The sequence below is a fragment of the Polypterus senegalus genome, chromosome 15 (assembly GCF_016835505.1).
Source record: "Polypterus senegalus isolate Bchr_013 chromosome 15, ASM1683550v1, whole genome shotgun sequence".
NCBI classification, from domain to species: Eukaryota; Metazoa; Chordata; class Cladistia; order Polypteriformes; family Polypteridae; genus Polypterus; species Polypterus senegalus.
Genome location: NC_053168.1, coordinates 136,141,122 through 136,165,708, shown reverse-complemented (window position 1 = coordinate 136,165,708; position 24,587 = coordinate 136,141,122). Strand labels below are relative to the sequence as shown.

Sequence of the window (24,587 nt, the reverse complement as noted above, 5' to 3'; positions counted from 1 at the left end):
TAACATATAAAGCCTTTAATGGCTGAGGTCTGGCTTACTTGTCTGCACTTATCATGACCTACAAACCAGAACGTACATTATGATCTTAAGATGCCGGTCAGCTTACGATTCTAAGGATTAATAAAATAACAGTGGGAGGTCGAGCTTTTAGTTACAAGGCCCCTAAACTGTGGGGTGGTCTGCCTGTTACTATAAGAGATGCCCCTTCGGTCTCAGCTTTTACATCCCAGCTGATGACTCACTACTTCAGTTTAGCACACCCTGACTAGAGCTGCTGATTAACTGTACAGACTGCATCTCTGCTGTTAGTCATTAGCACTAAAACATAAGTAACATGATAGTTAGAATTGGATACTAACCCTCACCTATTCTGTTTCTCTTCTCGGTACTCAAATGTGGCACTTGGTGCCACGACCCACCTGCCAAGTTGTTTTGCATGCTTAAGGAAAAGTCATTCCTGATGGAGGATCACAGGAATCGTGGGAAAGAGGGGTCCTTTCATCAGATTTGCGCTATTTCAGCTGTGGAATGGCCAAATGGGGGAGGCAGCTTGATGGCTGAGGTCTCCAGGACTCTAAACAAATCTAAATCATATTATGTGATATCATCTACTGTTAAATTCTACTCCGTACTTCTAAAATTTTTATTTTTAGATTGTATGGAGGATTTGTTCTGTTCTGTGTATTGTATTGTATTGACCCCTTTCTTTTTGACACCCACTGCACGCCCAACCTACTTGGAAAAGGATCTCTCTCTGAACTGCCTTTCCCAAATTTCTTCCATTTATTCCCTACAGGAGTTTTTTTTGGGAGTTTTTCCTTGTCTTCTTATAGAGTCAAGGCTGGGGGGGCTGTCAAGAGGCAGGGCCTGTTAAAGCCCATTGTGGCACTCCTTGTGTGATTTTGGGCTCTACAAAAAATAAATTGTATTGTATTGTAATGTATTGTATTGTATTGTATATCCTTCAGCACCCGAATCGTTACACCTGAAAGGGCTACACTTCAATCTACCTTAGCAAAGCATTGATAGAGTTGATCCAGCAACATTCTCTCAGATTAAACGCGAATCACATACTCAAGGACATCAGTGGAAAATAAAGAGGGAAGTGCATTTAAGACTGAATCCGAGAAGCATTTCTTTTAAGCAATAAATTGTGGGACTCTGGAACAAGCTTGTAACCTTTACCTATTAGCTAAACAAGCTGGACTGATAGACTGAACAATCTCCTCTCATTTGTCAAATTTCATATGTTCGTAGCAGGGGCCAGGGGGACGCCTATATTCTTCGACACCCACACCTTCATCCTTGCATAGGCTGCACAATTACTCCAACAGAGGCCAGGAGAACCTTCTTCGAGGTTACCTTTATCCTTCAGGCCCTTGACTGCTATCTTGAAAGGGTTTCACAAATAACACATCATTCAAACAAGCACGGCTTGCTTTTACTATATTCATCACGTGTCAGAAGGTATCAACAAACAAGACAATTTCATTGAGATAATATTAAAAGTTTTAGTTAATCATTGCTTAAGTTTATATGCAGAGAAAACTACTAGAAGTCAAAAACAGAAGAAAACATACAACCTGAATGATTCATATCTATGTTTGTACAGCAAGTTTCAAGAGTCCATTCCTAATCCATCGAAGGCATTCTGTAAAAGTATGCACCATCATGGCACAGCCTTTCCCATTTCATTTGGTAGGTGGCACTGTACCTTTCTCCTCTGACAGCATGACATTTCGATGCATCTTCAGGACTGTCAACGTCCTCTCCCTTTCTTACACCAAACACTGCACTTCACTTTTCTCCTATGTCATTGGCCTCTCTCACAAGTTGGATATAACATGTGCGTTAAGTCAATAGAGGTGACTTCTCTTATATTGTGGCTGGGTGGCTACTTTAACTATGTGATATCAGTCAAAATGTGGGCAACTGAGAATTTCACTAAATGTTTACCAGCCTAGGCGGCACAGTGGCGCAGTGGGTAGTGCTGCTGCCTCGCAGTTAGGAGACCCGGGTTCGCTTCCCAGGTCCTCCCTGCGTGGAGTTTGCACGTTCTCCTCGTGTCTGCGTGGGTTTCCTCCCACAGTCCAAAGACATTCAGGTTAGGTGCATTGGCGATTCTAAATTGTCCCGTGTGTATGTGTGTGTGTGTGTGTGTGTGTGTGTGTGTGTGTGTGCCCTGCGGTTGGGCTGGCGCCCTGCCCGGGGTTTGTTTCCTGCCTTGTGCCCTGTGTTGTCTGGGATTGGCTCCAGTAGACCCCCGTGACCCTGTAGTTAGGATATAGCGGGTTGGATAATGGATGGATGGATGTTTACCAGCCTTTATTTAATAAACTGAGAAATACAGAGATATGACAAAAGCTTTGATTTTTATCATAATTAAAACATCTATGATGAAAAATCAACTCCAAGATCAGCAAAAAAGTTGTTCTTTTTAATGAATCATTCTGTATGCACTAATGTATTCCATAGGAAAATGGTACAATAATAGGATTTATTAGTCATTACAATGTTTAATTAAGATGCCAAAAATCAGATCCTCTGCATAGTGTATAAGAAAAATACACAGGAAACAGGATATGACTTATGGTTTTCTCATGCAGCTCCAGTTTTAAAGAAGCCTGTGTAGTGGCAGTTTGTGTAATACTAATATTTCATCTTTAAGCCACAACACAGAATAGAAGTTTATAAGTACTGTAAGTAACAGGCAGCTGAAGGATGTTTGCTGTGTTGTTAGGAGTCACTTTTTTCATTTCATCCGTTTACTCAAAAGTGAGACCCATTCAGTTCCTCCAGGGTTACTGGTAGGCTGCAGCCCTTAATATTTCTCTTATATGGATCATTACTTTAAGTATTTCTGCCTTACCCTGATGCACACACCTGTACAGTTTCAGCTTTAAAGAAGTATGTGAACTGGGAGTTTGTTGAAGAAAGGCAGAGTGAAGTGTATTTAGAACAGTTGTGTTGCAAACAATGGCCACGTTATTGCTGAGCACTAAGTACTGTAACTTGTTTTGTTCAATAGCTTATTTCTACTTAAGGTTGCAGGGAGAAGAAGACTGTATTGGCAGCATTGGGCTCAATATCCATATACTAAGTAAAGTTGAGAACATATGTTGAGACTGAACAAGGTTTATGTGCCAAAACCTGTGACAACAACAATACGCAGGTTTATATTTCAAAAAGATCTTAATGTTGCAGAATCTTAAATCTTTCAGGGCGGATGTCGACTTCTGTCAAAAGAAAAGGTTGACGATGGTAATCAGCTGTAAACGGTGACAAAACCCGCCGTTACGTTTGTGTTGGAGGCTCCTCGGCTTGACTGACATTCCCCGTGCTTTGGTGAGTAGTAAGAAACAAAAAAATGGAATCGACGTCTGGTGAGAGATCGAAGCAAATGCGTAGAGCAAAATACTCTGTGGACAATGTTTTGCATATTAGCACTGAATTGGACTCTGACTTGCTGGACTCTGATTTCTATACAAGTGATCGAAAATGAAGGTCAGGTACCAGCACCAGCTGATCGGTCCTCAGCGGATTGTGGTGCTGAACAGGTTCGTGTAGCTGACGTGCCTACAGCAACATTCACCTGGGAGGATCGCCATTTACAATGACAGGAGGTACAAAAACCAAATTACGATACACTGTGACCATTACTGTCGCACCCTACCACATGAAGACAGCCTGCCAACCAGACTTCCACACATTCCTGGCAAACAGGCGGCAACAGCACACAGCAACAGACATTTTAGATTGATTTCTATGTGAAACCGTTGCTTTGTGTGCCTTTCAGAAAACTGATTATCATTGATTGAGTGACCTTGAAGGACTGATTTCAGTATGTACAGAAATGTGTTGACTCCACTGTTCCTTTTAGAAGGTAAATCTTGTGTTCTGCAGGGCATGGTTCTCACCCGACCTTTGCGTTTACACTTCACAACCTTCTTCAGACAGATATTATCAGAAACCATATTTATTTTCACTTATCTGTAGATGTCCTGCTATGGACTTGCATCCTGTCCAGGGACTGTTCCTGCCTTGTACCCAGTGCTAGCCGGGACAGGCTCCAGCACACCTCGTGAGACTGTTCAGGACTGAGTGGGTTAGTAAATGACATGCATGTAGATGGTACTCAGCTATGTGTTTTTTTCAGTCCCAACAACATTTCTTCTATAATCTCCGCAATTTATATACAGTGGCATGCAAAGGTTTGGGCACCATTGCTTAAAATGTCTGTTACTGCGAATAGTTAAGTGAGCAGAAAACGAACTGATCACCACAAGGCATAAAGTTCAAGATGACACATTTCTGTTCAGTTTTTCATGCAAGATCAGGGTATTGTTTCTGTTTTGTACAACTTCATGAAAGGTGCACCATGCCAAAGTTTGAACACCCCAGGAGGTCTCAGACCTTCATTAGTTCAAAAGTATTTATACTTTTTTAAATATGTGTTGTCACACACGTGCGACTAAGAAGACGTTGTATGGACCAAACAAAGGGCATTCCACGCCAAGCCAGGGGGTGGCGGGGTGCACTAAACCTTCTCCTGTTTTCTTTACAGACCAGCCGCGGGAAAACCTGTCTGATTTAAAACAGATGACGTCACGTCCGGTTCCGGCGCCTAGAAGATTATCACTTCTGGCACCTACTCTGACTAACAAAGAACATCACTTCCGGTTCCCTTACATCACTTCCTGTTCTATCCCTTAAAACCGGCATCTTGACAAACCATCGTCAGTTCTGTTTTGGACTCGGTATAGAGAACATCTCTGTATTTATCAAGAATCTTTTGCAGCCAGGAATAATATAGGGCGGCTGCACCAAACCTTTTAAAGTATGTCGAGTCTATTCCTTTTACAGTGTATAGAGCATATATATTGTTTATACATACACACCTGCTTGAGCAAAACAGGAGTGCCTTCCTCTGTCCCGAGTTATTTCTGTCACACCAGCCCTAGTCTCTAGTCATCAATCAACAATTAAGATCCTTACCTGTTTTGTCAGTAAGTAAGTACACCAATCGCCCGAGTTCTTCTGGAATGGTACTTGTTCTCACGACTGTACCAGGAATGTTTTCATCCTTCATTATCATCCATCCATAAGCTGCTTTTCCCATGTCCAGGTTAACACGCAAGCTAAAAAGAAAAATAATACATGATCTAAGTTCTGGAAAATGCTACAAAAAGTATTTCTTTACATCACAGTAACTTGAAAACTTTTTTAATCGGATACTTCATTTTAGCAATGCTCCTTACTGTGAGATTTCAGTTTTTTGATTTTTAATAAATTTGCAAACCTTTCCAAAAACAAGCTTTAAATTTGCCAGCATGTCTTACTGAGTGTAAATGGATCTATTTTAAGTTAAATTTACAACACAATAAAGTGTGTAGAAAGTGAAGGGGTCTGAATACTTTCTGAATCCACTGTATGTGGTAAAACTAAAAGTTCAGAGAAAATAAAATCAACGCTTTTCCCAAAGAAGTTACATTTTCAAACAAGGTTCTATTCAAAATGTACTATACACTACATTTTTTATTCATCCATCCATTCACCTTGTAAATTTTGTTTCCCGATTATGAAGAAAATAGGTTTAAAGCACCTATCTTATCAGCGTCAGTCACAAGGCAAGAACTAGTCCAGAGCACACGGACATCAGCCAAATCCACTCACTCGCTATGGACCAGCTTAATGCAAGTCTTTGGGATGTGGAAGAAAAATTGTAATATGCAGAGAAAACTATCACAGGTATTGGAATACAAGAATGCTTTTGATGAGAAGAGGCCATCCAACCTAAAAGAAGCTCTTCAACCATGCAACCTTTTCAAAATATTGTCAAAATCTGAATATCCCAGATGTAATACCACATACTTCACTTGATCCTTAAGTATCCACAGTTCCCTATGTGAAGTAAAACTTTCCAATGTTTAATAACTCTTAACCAGCTTCTTGAGTGAAGATTTCATTTTAAAGTAAGAGCTGCCAGCTAGCCTCAGTGTTCCCATGATAATTTTAAATAGATCTGCAATTTCTTCGCTTAATCACCACTAATGATGAGCGAACAATGCTGTGTTCACTCCGCCATGAGTTCCCCGAAATCACAAAAATGTTTGTGATATTCACCAAACTCTGCTCACTGTGAACTGAACTTACACATCCTCTAGTTTGATCCCTAAATTCTTATGAAGTACTCTAATTTTTTTTTTTTTTTAAAAGAAGGCAAGCCAGTGAAAACAGTGTGATGCTCTGGGCAATGTTCTGCTAGATAAAAGTTTGGGTTCTGGCATTCATGTGAATGTTACTTTGACACGTACCACCTATTTAAAGACTGTTGCAGACTTCTTACACTCCCTTTATGGCAATGATATTCCCTGATGGCAGTGGCATTTTTCATCTCGATAATGTGTCCTGCCACACTGTAAAAAATGTTCAAGAATAGTTTGAGGAACATGGTAAAGAGTTCAAGGTGTTGACTTGGCTTCCAAATTCCACAGATCTCAATCCGATTGTGAAACTGTGGGATGTTATGGAAAAACAAGTCCAATCCATGGGGGCGCCACCTCGCAACTTACAGGACTTAAAGGATGTGTTGCTGACGGCTTGAAACCTTCAGAGGTCTTATGGAGTCCATTCCTTGACAGGTCAGAGGTATTTTGGCAGAACAAGGGAGACCAACACAATATTAGAAAAGAGCGATATAAATGGAAAGTATTATTATTATTAGGCAGGTGGTTTTAATGTTGTGGATGATTGGTGTATGCATATATATACATAACCAGACACACATGTACATACATACATGCATATACATGTATATGTAATTTATCGTATTAACTTAAAATTTATCACTAACAAAGGAAATGTTTAAAAGACGTACCTTTGTACATAACGTGACCAGCATAACTGTAAAAAAGTCATTACTGTGAGTTCCTGCATACTTATCTCAGTGATGGGATTCTTTTAGGCACTTTCTGAAAAGAGTGCAACAGTTGGCACCATCACCTGGAAACTCATAAGCCTGTAGACTGTATGGTGGATCACATAGATGAGGTTTCAATTAAACTTCTCTTTCTGGTTGCAACATGTGTCAGAAGTCTGTGCTGTTGCACCATTTTGTGGTTTATCGCATGAGACCACACAGATTGTGTAGGCCAAAAGGAGCATAAGAGAAATAAACACTCAGAGAAGCTCACAAGCATATTTATATCTGAAAACCTGCCGCTGACATGCAATTACAAAAAAATGGCACAAGGTAAGAAATATACACATTTGTACCCAATTTTTAAGAGCGTTTATGCACTGCATATATCAAAACATCAGTTTTTCAAAATATTGTGAATGTGTTTGACTATCTGCTTGTTTTACTATATGTAAAAACTTTTACGGCTTGTCCTCTGGCATCCATGAAGCACCACACATCAAGAAACTCTAGGTCTGATAGAGAATTAATTATTTTCTAGGTTTATATTTTACCTGATTTATCGCACAAAGAAAGTGAACAATAAGTGCAAACACAAAAAGAAACAAGAAAACTCCAGCCTGCCATTCTAAATTATTAAACATTCAGCATAGTGTGGAATGGATGGCATATCTACTAAAGACGTCAAATTCTGAACTTTTTCTATCATTCATTACCTCTGTTGACCCATTATCCTCATTTCTCTCCAGTAAAGATGTTTGATATAGTACCATGAACCCTTTTCCTGAACATGGCAGTTGCCTTATGTCACAGAAAAAAGATAAAATACATAAATAAAAGTCACAATGGGACACTGATACAATTTTTCAGTTTCATGTATAATATACATACAAATACACATCTCTTTACATTTGCTGAAAGATAAAAAAAGCAGTATGAAACAAAACTCTACTGTGTTTCAAGTGTTGCAAGTTGGCACTCCAGTGTTGTGCAACATGACATGCTTATCTCCAGTGACACAATGTCCTGGGACAGTAAAGTATTCATTTCCTATCTTTATTTTTAATTAGAGGTTACATGATTTTGCTAATGGTTATAGCTGCTGCTATGCTTTGCCAAGGACCAGGTGTGTGTTCCATCCTGGTCAACATCTGTGTGAATCTATACTAATAAAAGGCAAAGCCCTCACTCCACTCACTCACTGACTCATCACTAATTCTCCAACTTCCCGTGTAGGTAGAAGGCTGAAATTTGGCAGGCTCATTCCTTACAGCTTACTTGCAAAAGCTGGGCAGGTTTCATTTCGAAATTCTACACGTAATGGTCATAACTGGAACATATTTTTGTCCATATACTCTAATGTAATGGACTGAGCTCGATGGCCGTGGGAGGCGGAGTTGCGTGTCGGGTCATCACGCCTCCTACGTAAGTACGTAGAGAACAAGGAAGAGCTCCAAAGAGCGCTGAACAAAAAACGCCATTTCACAACTGAGAAGGCAGCAAAAGATTAGGAAGCGAGCGATGCATACAAGCATATTCATAAGTGCAGCTACTGTGGAAACAAAGCACGGTGTGAACCCTAAGTTTAAATTAAGTTTTTAGACACACTCCCGCTGGCGTTTGTCATGCCTACGACGAATATGGTATTCGCCAGATACAAGTTTAATGAGAAGACACGAGGTATAAACGAGACTTTGGATCACTTTGTAACGGAGTTAAAATTAGCTAACATTAAATAAAGCCGTGTACATCGCGAGATCGCACGAGCACAGCTGAGAAGCTTCGATGCATGTACTCCGATCGGCTCGCGTCAACTGACTTTGCAGGACTGGAAAAGATTAAATTAAGTTCATACACATGCTACCGCTAAATATTCACAGGCGATTTCCACAACTTACTACCGGGAATGCCTGTTGAACATCTTACATTCATGAGTTCCGATTTGGGTGGTGAACACTTCGATGAATGAAACCTGTTATCTTTACAACGGTTGACAAACACGGAATATAACTTGAACACAACATGTTCTCCAAATACGAACCGATTGAAAGAAATAATGCTAATCAAATCCTTGATGACAGCAACACTCATAACGGTCACAAAACTATTACACTGACAATCATGTTACATTATTTTTAAAATGTTTCCTTTTCTTAGCACAAGCACAGCTGAAAAGCTTCAATGCATGTACTACATAACGCGTTAAAAAAATAATGAATTTAATCACACTTTGCATTCTAAGCAAACGGGAACTTTTGTCAATGCATGATTTCCTGGTACATCGATTACATTGAAGCACACATCAGAGCTACAAATATGTAAGAGTCGGAAGAAAGCGCGTTGCTAGGACTGATCGAAGGCAAATTTCATTTCAAAAGACTACCCGACAGAAGCCTTGATAAAAGCGTGGTTTGGTGCAAACTGCAAAAATGAGTTTGCATACCACCAAGGCACTTCAACCTTACGGTTCCATCTAAATGCAAAACATGTTACAGCGAGCACAGAAACTGTGTATGCTGTTAGTACTAGCAGTACGGGTTCGAGTAACAACAAAAGGTGTCGGCAGTCCAAACCTCATGAAATGACGGGCTTCAGGACCAAAATTAGTAAGTCAACATCGGTCAAACATACAAATTCTCTCGCAAAATAGATTGCTTTGGACTGTAGACCACTAACAGTGGTGGCAGATAGGGGGTTAGAAAATGTGCTACAGTTAGCGTATTTCAAGTAAAATTCAACAGCTTTATGACATTGAAAAGCAAGCAAAATTAGATGCATTAAAAGAAAGCGGACTTTGTGGCTCTTACTGGGGATCATTGGACTTCCGTGACCGTTAGTAATTCTAATTACATCTAATTACAAAATGTTCAATCATCACACTGTTTTAGCCTAATGTACAAAATAATTTTGGCTAAGGTTACTCAGAGTTTAAAGGTGAAGCTGGTCAAATTACCTTTTATGTTTCTGCCTTATTTTTTTTAAGAAGAAAAACAGCACTTTATGTTGAAATTTTTGTTATTATTATTTAAAGACAATACCATTCTGAAAATGTACTTAAAATACCACTTTATTTTAAAGTCTGCCCAATTTTAGCCATTGATCATATTTTTGTTTCTGTTTTGAATTGAAATGCAGTTTAAATGCATTTTTTTTTTCAGAAATTAAAACAGCTTGAGTTTACAATATTCATGTCCATGTCTATTATTTGATTCTGTCGTCCACTAAAACCCTTTTAAATTAAAAAAAACATTTGCGATTTGGGGCAAATTTTCATGTGTGCTTACATTCGATTAATGAAGATTAATTAATTACACAGCCTCTAATTAATTAGATTAATTTTTTAATTGAGTACCACCCCTAATATATATATATTATATATTATACATATATATATATGTGTATATATATATATATATATGTACATATGTATATGCATATATATATATATATATATATATGTTTATATGTGTGTATGTATATAAATATATATATATATATATAAATATATAAAACATATATATATATATAAAACATATATATATATATATATATATATATATATATATATATATATGGCAGCAACACTCATGACAATGACAACACAATTACATTGTCAATCATGTTACGTTATTATTAAAATGTTTCCTTTTCTTTTTCATTACTTCTTTAACACACTACTTCTCTGCTGCGAAGCGCGGGTATTTTGCTAGTATTCTATATTAAACCCATTAGCAAAGGTTATGCTATAATATAAAAGGGCACTGAATAGACAGATTGATAAGTTTTGCTTAAGTTTTGCCTAACAAGCTCTATTTTTTACTTACAAAAAGCACATCTCTGCTGAGTGATCAATTGTCGATTAATGGTAGGTTTTCATGCTATTATTATGGCTTTCCAAATCTATGAGATACTGTATCATTATCAAAAAGTGTAGAATGCTGAAGCATAAGGTCAACATATTTTAAATGCCTGTGGCTCAGGTTAGTTTAAATGAGCTCAAATTGTATTTTGTAATTTAAAGCATAATAATATTGTTCAGCTGTCATTTTGTTAAAAAGTTTGAAATATGTTATCTGTAAAATATAGTAGACATAAGGCATTACGCATTTCTGCTAATTTTTCCCATCAAACCAACTGTTTCAGTGCAAGTTTCCACTTACATAACAAATGGACTTATGAACGTCCATAGAAATGAAACTCATTTGTAACCTAAGACCTGGATGTGTAGACATACTGTACATAAACACACACACATACACACAACAACAGTTACAGTACCTCTATGGAGAAAAACAACTAAAGCAATTTTCTTTAAAAAATGAATAGGCTTAAGTATCCTATAAAAATAATAACTGTATTAAATGTCCTTTGGAGATGTGATTTGCTTTAAAGTTATTGTGCCCATAGACTCTCATCTGGACTCACACAGATATAACTTTGAAAATGGTCAAATCATAAGTGATCAGGGATAACAAAAATAAGCAAATGTTAAAGATGAAGTTGAAATTTTATACCTGTATATATGTATACAACATTTAAAGAAGTAAAAAAGGAAACCAGCCTGGAATAAAAATTTGACAGAGCCTTTTAGGATAAGAGCTGTAACTATTTCGGCAATGGATACATTTGAGGATCTGATTTTTTTATATAATTTACTGATAAAATACATCAGTTTTAACAAAACAGTATTTTACACAGTAGTTATTTATCATTTCTAATACAAAGTGGTCAGTTTTTATATGAGGTTGAAGACCATTAAAAGGCAGCTCCTTCTAATAATAGGGCTAAATGGAGTACACAATTAGTCAACCTTCTGGCAGTTTGGGGATATCAATGATCACTTACCTAGTCTTGGGCAAAAACAGCACTCTGGCACATATTGTAAAAGCACAATAGAATCTTAACATGCTCAGTATATTGAAATCTCATCTCCATGCCTTAAAAGCATATTTTTATATGGTAGGGAGGAATAATGGTGTATCTAAATCCTTCAAATCTTTCCTTAATCTGTTGTCTTCCTTCAATATTTTCACGTTTCAGTGTCATATTTGTATAATAACCTAAAATTATTGATTGCAACATATAAAAACAGCTACAGTTAATGCAGAGTAAATTAACCCTGTCATTTTTGCAGTGATTCGATTAGATTGGAAGTCTTTCAGTTAGCAAAATTAAGGCTCGTCACTTGACAAACAATGACATCATTATAAATATATTTATTCAACATTGCGGATTAAATATCCTTGGTTCACCAGTAATATGAACATTACAAAATAGAAGGGGAAAAATCCAGCAGCTTCTTTCCCTGCAGCTTGATCCTTTAAGTATCAGCACATTTTCTTTGGCGTCTCCTCTAGTTTCAAGATAAGATCAATTTCCTTCACTATGAGAACTGGGTATAAATTTCAAGAAAGTCACAATCAGTGAAATTAGACAGCGGTATGCGAGTGTGGGTGTATTTGCCTTTTTTTTTTCTTTTGCATCAATGACCATGTGTTTATGAACACAAATAGACACAAATTCATACCTGATTGGAATGATGTAAGAGAACAGTAGTATAAACCGAAACAGGTAGCGATACCACGGTCCGGCGAAGCCTTGTAGAGCCACCATCACTACTGATAAAACAACAAGTGCCAGAAATAAAGCTTTTGTTAAGCTGTTCAGCTCCAAGTCCAAAAGGCCAACCTAAGGTTAAAAATAAATAAAAACATGTATGTGTATATATATATAGCTTAGAATATATAAAACAGTAGTAAAACAAACAGTATATAATACTATTAAAGTAACAGGGCATAGTTAAATCATGTATAGCGGATTTATTTATATTAGACTTTATGAACAGACAAATGGCACAACATAACTGAAACCTACTGATAAAACCTTGTTTTTATTAAAGTAATACTATTAATCATTTTAAGAGGTATAGAAGTATTTCAGATTAGTTGAATCTGTCAGCAAGAAGCAACCCAAGTAGTTAAAAACCCTAATTTTACATCCATATGCATGCAATCGAGCAGTCAGTGGTTCTTCAGATTGCAAATATTTATACATATAGTCTCCATCTCTTAAATGGGACAGGAAACCAGAACTAAAGAATAATGTAGAATGGCAGACACATTAGGTTATTAAAGTTATACATCAGGCTTGTTTATGTTATCATGAGGCTTCCATGTATGGTTATAGATTATTAAAACTCTACACAATTAAATGAATATTAAGTATAAAAGAAGATATCTTGCCTTTGACAATTTAAAATGTAAAACATTACGTACAATCAACAAGCATATATTAACTAATTCTCTGGCAGTTTCTCTCAACAGATATATAGATACTGTAATACAGACCCGTTAAACACATACCATTTAAACTTATTTATGTATATATCTATATGTCTGTATTTGTTTATGTCTCTCTCTCTTTGTTATCTGTGTGTATATATATATATATATATATATATATATATATATAACATATACACACACACACACACAGTACATATGAATATGTATTGTGCATATAACAAATGCTTCATTTATTATCACTTGCATTTGCATATTAGGGAAAAAAAAGAAAGGGAGAAAGAAATATTACTTCAACTTTCATTTTTCCATTCGTAAGGTTGCTTTTAAAATAAGGCATCATGCTTCCAAAACGCTGCTTCTATGTTAAAATAACTAAAGTGGCAGTTGTTCTTGTGTCGAGGCGAAGTCCTTTTCCTGGATTTTATTACTTTATTTTATTGCATGGCTTTAAATTGGAAATCACTAGATGTTTACCTGGAGTAGATTCAATATTATGCTTCATGCTTTCTCAAAAGGGTTAATTTTGCATTTTTTAAGTGCATTATGGATTCATCTACAATAGTTATAGCCTGCTGTAAAGTTCCCATATTCAGATGCTTTCTTTCAGAAGATCTAACTTTTCTTTTTCTTTTTTCAAGTGTATTCCTCAGCCAATGAAACCTGTGGGAAAATTATGTCAAAAAGAAGCCCCCCTCCCTCTCGCCAACCTTCATCACAGTAGGCCTTTTATCTTTCGACTGCGCTTGCAAAAAAAAAAAAAACAGTAAAACATAACATTTCCCTAAATAAAGAAACATTTTGAAAAAAAAGACTATATTTAAATAGTTCAGTGAAAGAAAAAAAATTCCTACATTCTTGTGCCCGGCCTGTGCCTTCCCTTGAGAACTGGACGACAGAGGGGCCACAGTGACTGATTTATCAGCTGCATTTAGAAAAGCACTACAACAAGGACAAATATCTTGCAATTTCCGTCGCCTCAACTACTACATGGTTTATGCTTGAATTATTGAGAAAAATAGGTTTTTGGATTAAAATGAAGAAAAATTAAGCCAAAGACGCAGAGCATGTTTCAAAGCCCAGATCTCTTTGCGTTGACAAAGGCGGTCTAAGTTTCAGGCCTCGCTGAGGATCAGATGAAGTCATTATTCATTCAGTCAGGAAAAAAAGACTCAATTACCTCAACCTAAAGATGCTATCAATGAATGCAAAGTGCATATTTTACTCTATTCATCCAAATCCCATTAAAAGTGAAAGGAATGATTTAATCTGGCCTTCTAGAGTTGGTCTTTTTTTGTAATAAAATAAAGAATCAGTGTCTCGCAATATGCATAACCACTAGCTCAAACTGTTTCCCTGAATCATACCTTGGAGCAACTGTGAAATTTTAGACAAAATATTCAGGAACTGCATCCAAAAGTTTTAGTTTACAATGTCAATAGTACAAGGGGTAAAACCATTTGTCATCAGGGTCTATACAAATTCATTTATTTATCATCTGTTACCCATAGAAGGCCCACAAAGCCAGGCAACAGCTCAGGTGCATCTGCATCACTGTTGAACTTGTTGCTAAAGTCATCAATTAACAACTATTACTGATTAAATGAGCCATGTTAGTTCTCACACTATAAGCATAATAGACTGAAATGGGGAAAAAAAAAATGAATATCAATGTATAAGAAATGTATGCAATATCTTGATTTCTTTCATTTAATCTGTGAAAACAAAATATGTCTGCTTGGGAAAAAAAAAACAATTACTACTCTTTTAATGAATTTCATGTTTATAACCAGAATCACTAGCCATCATATAAGAATAATAAAAGTTATTCATTCAAGTCAAGCTATATAATGTCTAATACATAAAATTAATTTAAAGAGATTATTCCAAAACTGAGAGAATTTGGAGTGAAACATACAGAGAAGAAGTGGACAAGTTCACTTAGTAGAAATGTAAAACGAGTGCGTGTCTCTTGAGAACACGTGTTAAGAAACGGTGTGAAGCCTTTGTGTTTATTGTGATGCTTAATTGTTGCAATTTTTTCTTTAGTATACATTTTTTTTGAGACCTGTGTTCACTTTGTGAATTGTTTCTTCTTAACAGGCGCTATCATTTTCTGTAAATTTTTTGTTTTACGGACGCTTCCATGTGGTTGTTTAGCAATAAAATCCATTGCTGGACTTGCAACATGTGATATCATCGCTCAGTCACTGTTTAAGATGGTGGCACGTGTTTTCTTTTTGCAGACTTTGGACTGAAGAACCATCCTCAAAATCAATTTTGGAAGGAGTTAAGGCATTTTCACACTCAAAAGTGTATTTGTTTTGTTCCAGATCAGCAGCTGATTAGTTACTTTGATTCAATCTCCAGTTAGTTCAATTGTGTGTTACACAGCAAACTTTCAAGCGAACCACAAGTTTAAAAAAAATACAGAGCGGGTATTTCATGGACCTCTTTCATTGGGCAGAACATCACAAAAGTTTGACAGGAGCTGCAATTGTGTATGACCACATATCCAGTAACGATGAGTCTTGTTTACCAAATACACGTCTGTGAGTGAATGGCCATTATCTAATAACTACAAGAGCACATGAAAATGAGGCGCTATATTGCATGCTACAGACAGCACATGTTACCTCTTGGTGACCATATAAGAAGAGGACAGGCTCTGGTGAGGTTGTGCACTGATGTGCTTCATTTCTGTTCAGACAAAATATGTATTAATAATGTGTTAATAATTTTTTCATTAACATTTAAAACATGCCCACCAGCGTACATCACTCTTTTTTTTCCCAGATTAATCGGTTAAATAGTCACTCACACAAACGTTCATTTCTCACTAACCAACTCTGTGCAACAGTCCAATCTGAAGTGAATCAAATTATTTTATATATCGCCTGCTGTCTCTAATGAGAGACAATAAAGAGGCTCTGAGGCTAGTGCTAGTACTGATGTGATTGACTGGTGCTTGCGCAAATTATTTTATAAAACCTGTGCAAACATTTGTGTATTTATTTATATACTGAGATTGCCTAATTACCTGATGAAGTGTATCTCATAAGACCCATTATTTCCCGTAGTTATTCAATCTCATGTTCGATTACATTCACACTTTATGCAAACCTCCCCAGGGCCCACTTGGTGTCATACCTGAACCTTTTCTAAAGGGTCTCGGTCCTGATGCTTTAGCCCACACTACAAAATAAGGTTACCATGTTCACATCTGTTGGGGAAAACAGCGCCAGATTTTGAAGAAAACATTCCAAACGTACTTGGTGTGAAAACATCTTTACAGTTAGTGAAAAGATAACAAATTATTGTTTAGGAGTTTGACTGAGCCTTCCTTTGGCTCCAAGTTCTGATTTTGGTGATTGGCTTTGATCGACATCAGAAGTTATCAATCTCATCCTGATAACTGATTATTCATTTAAAACCCAGCCTTCACTATTTATTGCAGTACAATTTATCATTAATATTGTATATATTTGTCTACATTTCTCAAAGAAAGGGCATGTACCCATGTATATTGTTGTTTAAATTTTATAAACTTTGACTTATTTCTCCTAAAACTGTATTCAGTGGGAAAGTTAAATTATGAATAAAAATAATAATAATAATAGTACACTGCTGGTATTTAATTCATTGATAATTTAGTGTCTAATCATGTAGACAATGTGTGTACTGTAAACAATGCATGATTTAGAAACAATCCTCTTCTCATTAAAAATGTTGACCCTTTCTACATTTTTTACATAACCAAGTCGAAACTTTTGATTATTTGGTAAGATGTTGATATATGTCTATTAGCCATCCCAAATACTAAACCTGCCTTTTACATTTCCAATGAACAGAAACAGGACATATTATTTGAGCTGTATTATTATTATTATTATTATTATTAGTGGGGGGCTCCACCCACTGCTTGCTTCACTCACCAACCCCTGGGTGGGCACGGAGTGCCCGTTATCTCGCTACTGAATCACTCAAATGACGTCGGGGCACTCCTCCCTTTTATAGGAAATGATAGAGAGATGGTATATACAAGAGTATGCGGTGTGCAGGAGGAAAACGGTTTGGTCTTTAGTTATTATAGAGAATAAATCAGTTATTTGAGTAGTTCACTACAACTGGCTATTTTAAATACCAATCAATAATAAAACATAGTAAAAAAGTAAAAGTAGAAGTAAAAATGTAATATAAAGTAAATAAACATTTAAAACGCATTTATTTCTCGTCAAAAACAATATGATTTATTTTATCCTCTAACATTCTATAAATGTTGATTTTTTGCATTTCTGTTCACATATGGTTTATTATTTGGATATTTTTCTCTTTTTCATTAACTGCACAACTCCATTTGTTCTTGATTTTTATTACATGCAGCTGTTTTTTGTTCATTTTTTTTTTCGACGTTCATTATCAGCTCTTGCCGATCTTTTTTATCACAATTTAAAATTCAACGTTCTTGAATAGATCATTTGCTTTTCTGCCTTGCCATTATAACTGACTGTGTTGAAGGGTAAGTTAGCACTGAGAGTGTCATGGGGTGGTATGGGGAGAGGATGTGCGCAATAGGAGTGATGATTGGGCAAGCACTTTGGAGGGGAGTGGAAAAGGCTGAATAACGTGGACACAACGGAAAATATTTTTAATAGAGAGATTATTATTATTAGGCTGATGCCTTTATCCAAAGTGACTTGCTACATTCGAGAGATATGATCAGTTACATTTCTTTTGCCTTTCCAATTGGGGCACAAGCAGGTGATGTCACCTGCTTATTGTCACACAGTATTAGTAGCTGGTCCAAAGCTTTAACCACTACGCTACACTGGCTACTAGATTTAGAAAGATTCAAAATGTAAAGACAATGAAATTATTATATTCTATTCATACATTTGCGACTCTTCAATTCCAACCCTGGGGGTAAACGTTAACATTTACAATTTACTATTACAATTATATTGTCTGTTATACCTGCCTTGCACTCTATATCCTGCTTTTTTTTTTTAACTTGCACTGCATTTTTATCACTATTTAATTAATATTGTTTTTATTGGTATGCTGCTGCTGTAGTAAGTGAATTTCCCCTTAGTGAGTGAGTGAATATCTATCTATCTATCTATCTATCTATCTATCTATCTATCAAAGAAAACACAATTCGGTCAGGTGTATATTTATGATAACGGAGAAGCAATGCAAATTTTAATAGGCGACAAGAAAGGTAATGTATATATTCCGCGAATAACATTAGACACCAAAGGAGATTGTGATACGCCGTTCGTATTAAAATGTTTACATTTTCCCGTGAGAATAGCTTTTGCTATGACAATTAACAAATCACAGGGCCAAACATTAGAAAAAAGTCAGATTTTTTATTAGAGAAACAGAAACAATATTCACTCACGGGCAGGTATACGTTGTGCTGTCAAAATGTGTCTCCAAAAACGGAATCAAAATTCAATGCGATCTTAAAGAAAAGGTAGTTCCAAATATTGTTTTTAATGAAGCTTTAAAGTAAAAGTGCAAATAATGAAATTGAAACAATTCCAAAGAAAAAAAAAACATTTTAAATTGTATACCCGATTAACCAAACACAGGGGTTGGCAAGCGAAGTGAGCAAGGGGCAGAGCCCTCTAGTGTGTATAAATAAAGAAAATCTATCTATTATATAGTGCCTTTCATATCTATCTTTATCTTCTTCCTTCATAGAAATGTGTGAAATTATTCTCAAATCAAATTGTAATTAGATTTAAAATTATATACTATAGGGCATACTAACATCACACTGCACTAGACTCTCTATGCTAATCTCATAATAACGAACATATGGAAGAGCACAGTGATTGACACTGCTGTTTCTCCATTCTTACAGTCCCGGATTTCAAGCGGTGAGCAGGTTATTTTTCTTGGAATGTCTAAATTAGCTTGAGGTACAGTACAGTGTGCATGACTGTACCATGATGAGGATCCATCTCATACCAGGGTTGATCACTGCCTTGTAGCTACAGTTCTAGAGCCTGGTACTGGTCATCCATGGCGGTGGCCTGTATAAGCAGGTTAGAAAATTGATTCAAATTCTGAAGGTGATAGTTTTCTGATTATGTTGATAATAACTTTATAAAAATTAGGGAGAAAACACAATGAGAGGATAAACAAAATATCTAAAAGAAAGATAAGAATTCACCTAAATGATGGAGAAAACTATCTGTAATTTAGTAGAAATGCCAAAAAATATTTAAGAGTTTATCTCAGTCTACCTGTTCTTAATACTGCAGACCCTCTGGAACTCACAAGAGGGCATTAAAAAGTTCAAATAATATTTAGAGTACAGGACACCTCCTGAAAGTGACGAACTGGCTGGCCAGTGAGAATTACTGAAGACAGAGTCAGAGTGGGGACAGCGAAAGAACTGGACACCTACAATGGCAGGCATGTTGATAACAGGTGTCACTCATGGCAGAGTACTTTTAAGTGAGCAGTGGGTATATAAGCAGAGAGCAATGCGGCTCTTGTCACTATGTACTCAACCACAATCTCCTACCCCAAACCTCACCTTTGCAGAGTTGATGTGCTCTGGATCCATTTTCTTTTATCACTGGCTTTTGTACACTCTATAGAGTTTAAATATCACAGCTGTTAAAAGTCACCAAATGAATGGGATGAGCTTCTTGCCAGCTACTATAAGTGGAAAAAAGTCTTATAAAAGTAGGCACTCTACCAGTAGCACATATGGCTGCAACAGGTAACAGAAGTTGTCAGTCACAACAGTGGCAGTGGTACACAGCTTACTTTTTGATTTTCAGCCTATTAACAAAACAAGAGGGTTGGCGTGATCAGTTTCTTGACGCCAAGGACAGGAGTGGGATTCCATTTCTTACCTCCAAATGTGATAAACCGACTGGACAAATTCATCTCACGTCCCTCAAGAGGTTTCCTGATCCGACAGGAATAAGACAATTAGCTTGGTCACATGTCTGCTATGTTTCATGGTGGATGTTTCTTAGAAGGCAGAAGGTAGTGCACTACAGGAAAATTAATGTTCAACTGATAAAAGAATAGTCGAGGTGTGTATTTCTTGGGTACCTCACCAAAACATTGATGCTTTATAGACAGTTAGTTGATTATCATGTTTGTTTTTCAAGAATATGTTGCATGCTTTTATTACAGAAATGTGCTACGGTATTTTTAAATCTTTAAATGCATCAAGAGATAATCCGAGTATGTTATTTTTGTGAAGTCTGTGAAAAGTCCCCACATTAAACAGTGGTTGTTTTGTTTATGACGCCATCATGAAAAATCCCCTTCGTTCCCTCCAAGAGGCTCTTGGAGCACTTTTCGCCACAGGCTCATTTCACCACTGTGTGCTAAGAAGTACCTCTGGGGGTCTTCTCTGCCAGCTGCTATCACACAATTCAATGGTGTCACCCAATGTACTCAAGTTTATTTTTACTTACTTATTGTTTGACTGATTGGATGCATTATCTGTCCAGTAAGATTGTACCCTTGTTTTTGACCCTTGATTTTTTTGGTTTCTGCTGCTGTATACATCTGAATTTCCACATGGGATTAATAAAGTTTACCTAATTTACTCTAATTAGAAGTATGTAGTATTGATGCAAATAATAATCTAGTTGGTCAGAGTGGTGGCACAATGGATGACACAGTTGTTAAGAATACTGCCTCACAGTGCTGAGTCCTGGGTTCAAACCCTCATCTCATCAGAATATGTTTGCAGCTTGCATGTTCTTTCCCTGTCCTTCCATTAACTGAAAGACAGAGGCATTCATTTAACTGGCAATTCTTAATTGACCTTGTATGATGTACTATGGATGTGTCCGTGTACGTATCCTCCATTTAGGGTTCATTTTTTATCTTAAGCCCGTTGCTGCTATGACAGGCTATGGGCCCAGCAACCCAAAGTGTTTGGGGTCTGCTTTGATTCCTTTGACAGCAGACACTTTTGCATATTTTGCCAAATTCATTATTCCTTCATCAAACACTTGGAAGATGGGAAGATAGATTGTCAACAACAAAACAGATCAAACAGGAGAGACAGGTATGTGTAAGGATATCATCAGAACATTTAAATCAGCCCAGCAAGTCCATCCACCTTTTTCACCTACACTGTCCAAAATAACATCAAATTGAGATGTGAAGGCCCCTAAAGTATTACTGTTCATCACATTACTAGCTAATTTATTCCATGCATCTGTGATTCCTTCGCATGAAGAAAAGGTTTCTAACTTCTTCTTTCGGTTGCTCCCATTTAGAGGTCATCACTGCGGATCATCCACCTCCATCTATCCCTGTGTTTTACATCACATTTTGCCACCCTGACTGCCTTCATGGCCTTCCTCGTTTCCTCTACCTTGGCAGGTCCATCCGCAACATTCTTTTCCGATGTACCCCTCATTTCTTCTCTGCATGTGCCCAAACCATCTCAATCTTGCCCCTCTCACTTGGTCACCAAACTGTTGTACCTGCGTTGTCCCTCTGATATAATCATTTCTAATCCTGTCTACCATCATTACTCTGAGCACAAATCATAGCATCTTCAACTCTGCTTCCTGTCTTTTCTTCAGAGCCACTATCTCCAAACCATACAACAGAGATGGTCTCACTACAATTTAATAAACCTTCCCTTTCACTCTTGCAGATACTCTTCTATCACAAATCACTCCTGCCACTCTTCTCCACCCAGCCCACCCTGGCTGTACCCTCTTTTTCATCTCTCTGCTGTATTCTCCATTGCTTTGGACTGTTGAACATAAGTACAGTGGAACCGCGGGTCACGACCGTAATTCGTTCCAAAACTCTGGTCGCAACCCAAAGTAATTTCCCCCATAGGACTGCATATAAATACAATTAATCCGTTCCGGACCGAACAAGCTGTATGTAAATACATTTTTTTAAAGATTTTTAAGCACAAAAATAATTATACCATAGAATGCACAGTGTAATAGTAAACTAAATGTAAAAACATTGAATAACACTGAGAAAACGTTAAACAGAGAATGCTCGAATCAGTCTCTTTAAAAACAAGCCCGGTGCATTCTTTAACTGCCTTCTCGGCCTTACGCGGCCAGCCCTCTCTCTCTCTCGCTCGCTTGCTCGCTGCACAGGGAGAGACTGAACACGTGCGGAAATCATCGGCGCGTAAGAACCGGAAGGGAAACTGGCTTGTTCGTCACTCGAGTGTGTGGTCGTGAACAGATGCAAAAGTTTGGCAAACTTTTTGGTTGTAACCTGATTTGTGCGTGTTCAGAGACGTTCGTGAACCGAGGTTCCACTGTACAATCTGTCTACCTTCACCAACTCTGCTCCTTACAGTCGCACCCTACCACCACCTTCCCTCTCATTCACGCACATGTACTCTGTCTTACAGCTACTGATTCTCATTCTCCTTCTCTCCAGTGTGTACCTCCACCTGCTGTCTACCCTCACTACAGATCACAATGGCTTCTGCAAACATTGTAGCCCACGGAGACTCCGGTTTGACCTTATCTGTCATCCTGTCCATTATCACTGCAAACATTTAAGGGCACAGAGCCAATCCTTGATGTAATCCCACTCTCACCATGAACCAGGCCTGTCACTCCTACCGCACACCACACAGCGGTCACACTGTCCTCATTCATATCCTGTACCGTCCTCACATACTTTTCTGCTACTCCTGACTTCCTCATGCAGTACCATAACTCCCCTCTTGGCACCCTGCCATACGCTCTTCTCTAAGTCCACAAACTCGCAATGGAATTCCTTCTGACCTTCTCTGTACTTCGCCATCAACACTCTTAAATCAAACATCCCATCTTTAGTAATCTTTCATAGCATGAAACCATATTGCTGCTCACAGAGAGCCATCTCTCCTCTCAGCCTAACACCCATCGCTCTTTCCCATAATTTAACGGTGTGGCTGATCAACTTTATACCCTTGCAGATACTGCAGCTCTGCACATCTTCCTTATTCTTGAAAACTGGCACAATATACTTCTTCTCTGCTCCTCAGGTATCTTCTCGCTTTTCAAGACTTTCTTGAACAAATCTAGTTAGAAACACCACTGCCATCTCAAGTAAACATCTCCATGTCTCCACTGGTATACCGTCCAGGCCAACTGCTTTTCCACTTTTCATCCTCTTCATAGCTTCCTTCACTTCAGCCTTGCTGATCCTTGGTAGAAGCTTTCTAACATTTGTGTGAAATAGGCCCTTAAGTTTCTAACGGTGTCCCCATGTTCGTGTTGCAGAAATCAATTTACAGTAAGAGAGGCATCCACTGCACTATTTCTTTTCATAATATTAAAACTCTATAAAACTCTTCAAAACCATCCAGGAACAATTCCTGCCTTCAACCCTGTAGGCACTCGGGGCACTCTGTAGCCCTGTACTAGATATAATCAGGCTCAGAAAAATCAATGAGTGAATGGTATAATTAGAATCTGTAACAGTTACAAATGACTACTTTAGTGGACTGGTAATATGCCATCATTATTCACTAATTATTTGCTAATTACATTTGTAATACAAGAAAAAAAAAATCACCAAAAAGGGTTAAGGAAAACTTCGTTTTAGTAGTAAAATGGAATCGTATCCTGCCCTTAGTCGTCACTAATAACCCTTTATACAAACATTGTAGATGTAGCTATAAAAACGACTCCTCCAATAAACCCTTTGGAGGGGGGATAAGGGGGGAGTTAAAATTGGCCGTTAAACTGGCAGAAAGAGACAGACTGAGAGGGACGTCAGGTCACTGCCTGTGTGCAAATGGCATGTTTGGTTGCCTTGACAACCCTAAACAGGCCCCTTATGAGTAACTGGCTGTGTGAGCAAGTTTGCCGTGCAATGGATGGGCTAACACACCATCCAGAACTGGTCCAACAGTATGTGCAATGATGACAGGATAGTATCTGCTACTCCATGTCATTATTCAAACCAGTTAGTCTATTATAATGTGATCAGGTACAACTGCCAATCACAGCAGCATCAGTTGGAATGCTGGAAACAATCCTGGATACCATACTGGTCCACTGAAGGGCACACCCACACTTTCTTAAGAATGACCACTTTAGAGATGGCGATCACCCAAACTCATCTTCTGGATTGCCACTGAAACCAGAGTACCTGCACAAGCCCCACACAAGCAATGGAGAAAGGTGTAAACAGCTCATGTGGAAAATCAACTAATTCTGCATACTTATATAATACAAACAGTATAATCATCACTTGAAAGATATTATTACCTTTATGTGGACACTTCATCAATAATGTGCTTTTGTCAGAATAAGCAACATTATCAATGGCTAAATAAGGTCATGTAGGAATATGTACTCTCATTAATAATAAAAAAAAAAAAACAGCTTTAAACA

At 37.4% G+C, this 24,587-nt stretch overlaps 1 protein-coding gene across 2 annotated transcripts in view; it reads right to left on the bottom strand.

Moving 5' to 3' along the window:
* Positions 1–24,587, bottom strand: part of atp9b (ATPase phospholipid transporting 9B) — a 329,584-nt gene that overhangs the window by 98,769 nt on the left and 206,228 nt on the right. For both annotated transcript variants that reach the window (XM_039737704.1, XM_039737705.1), the window contains exons 12-13: positions 12,447–12,607; positions 4,996–5,138 (exon numbers count right to left, since the gene is read on the bottom strand). In XM_039737704.1, the coding sequence (XP_039593638.1) occupies positions 4,996–5,138; positions 12,447–12,607 (304 nt within the window). The remainder of the gene's footprint in view (positions 1–4,995; positions 5,139–12,446; positions 12,608–24,587) is intronic.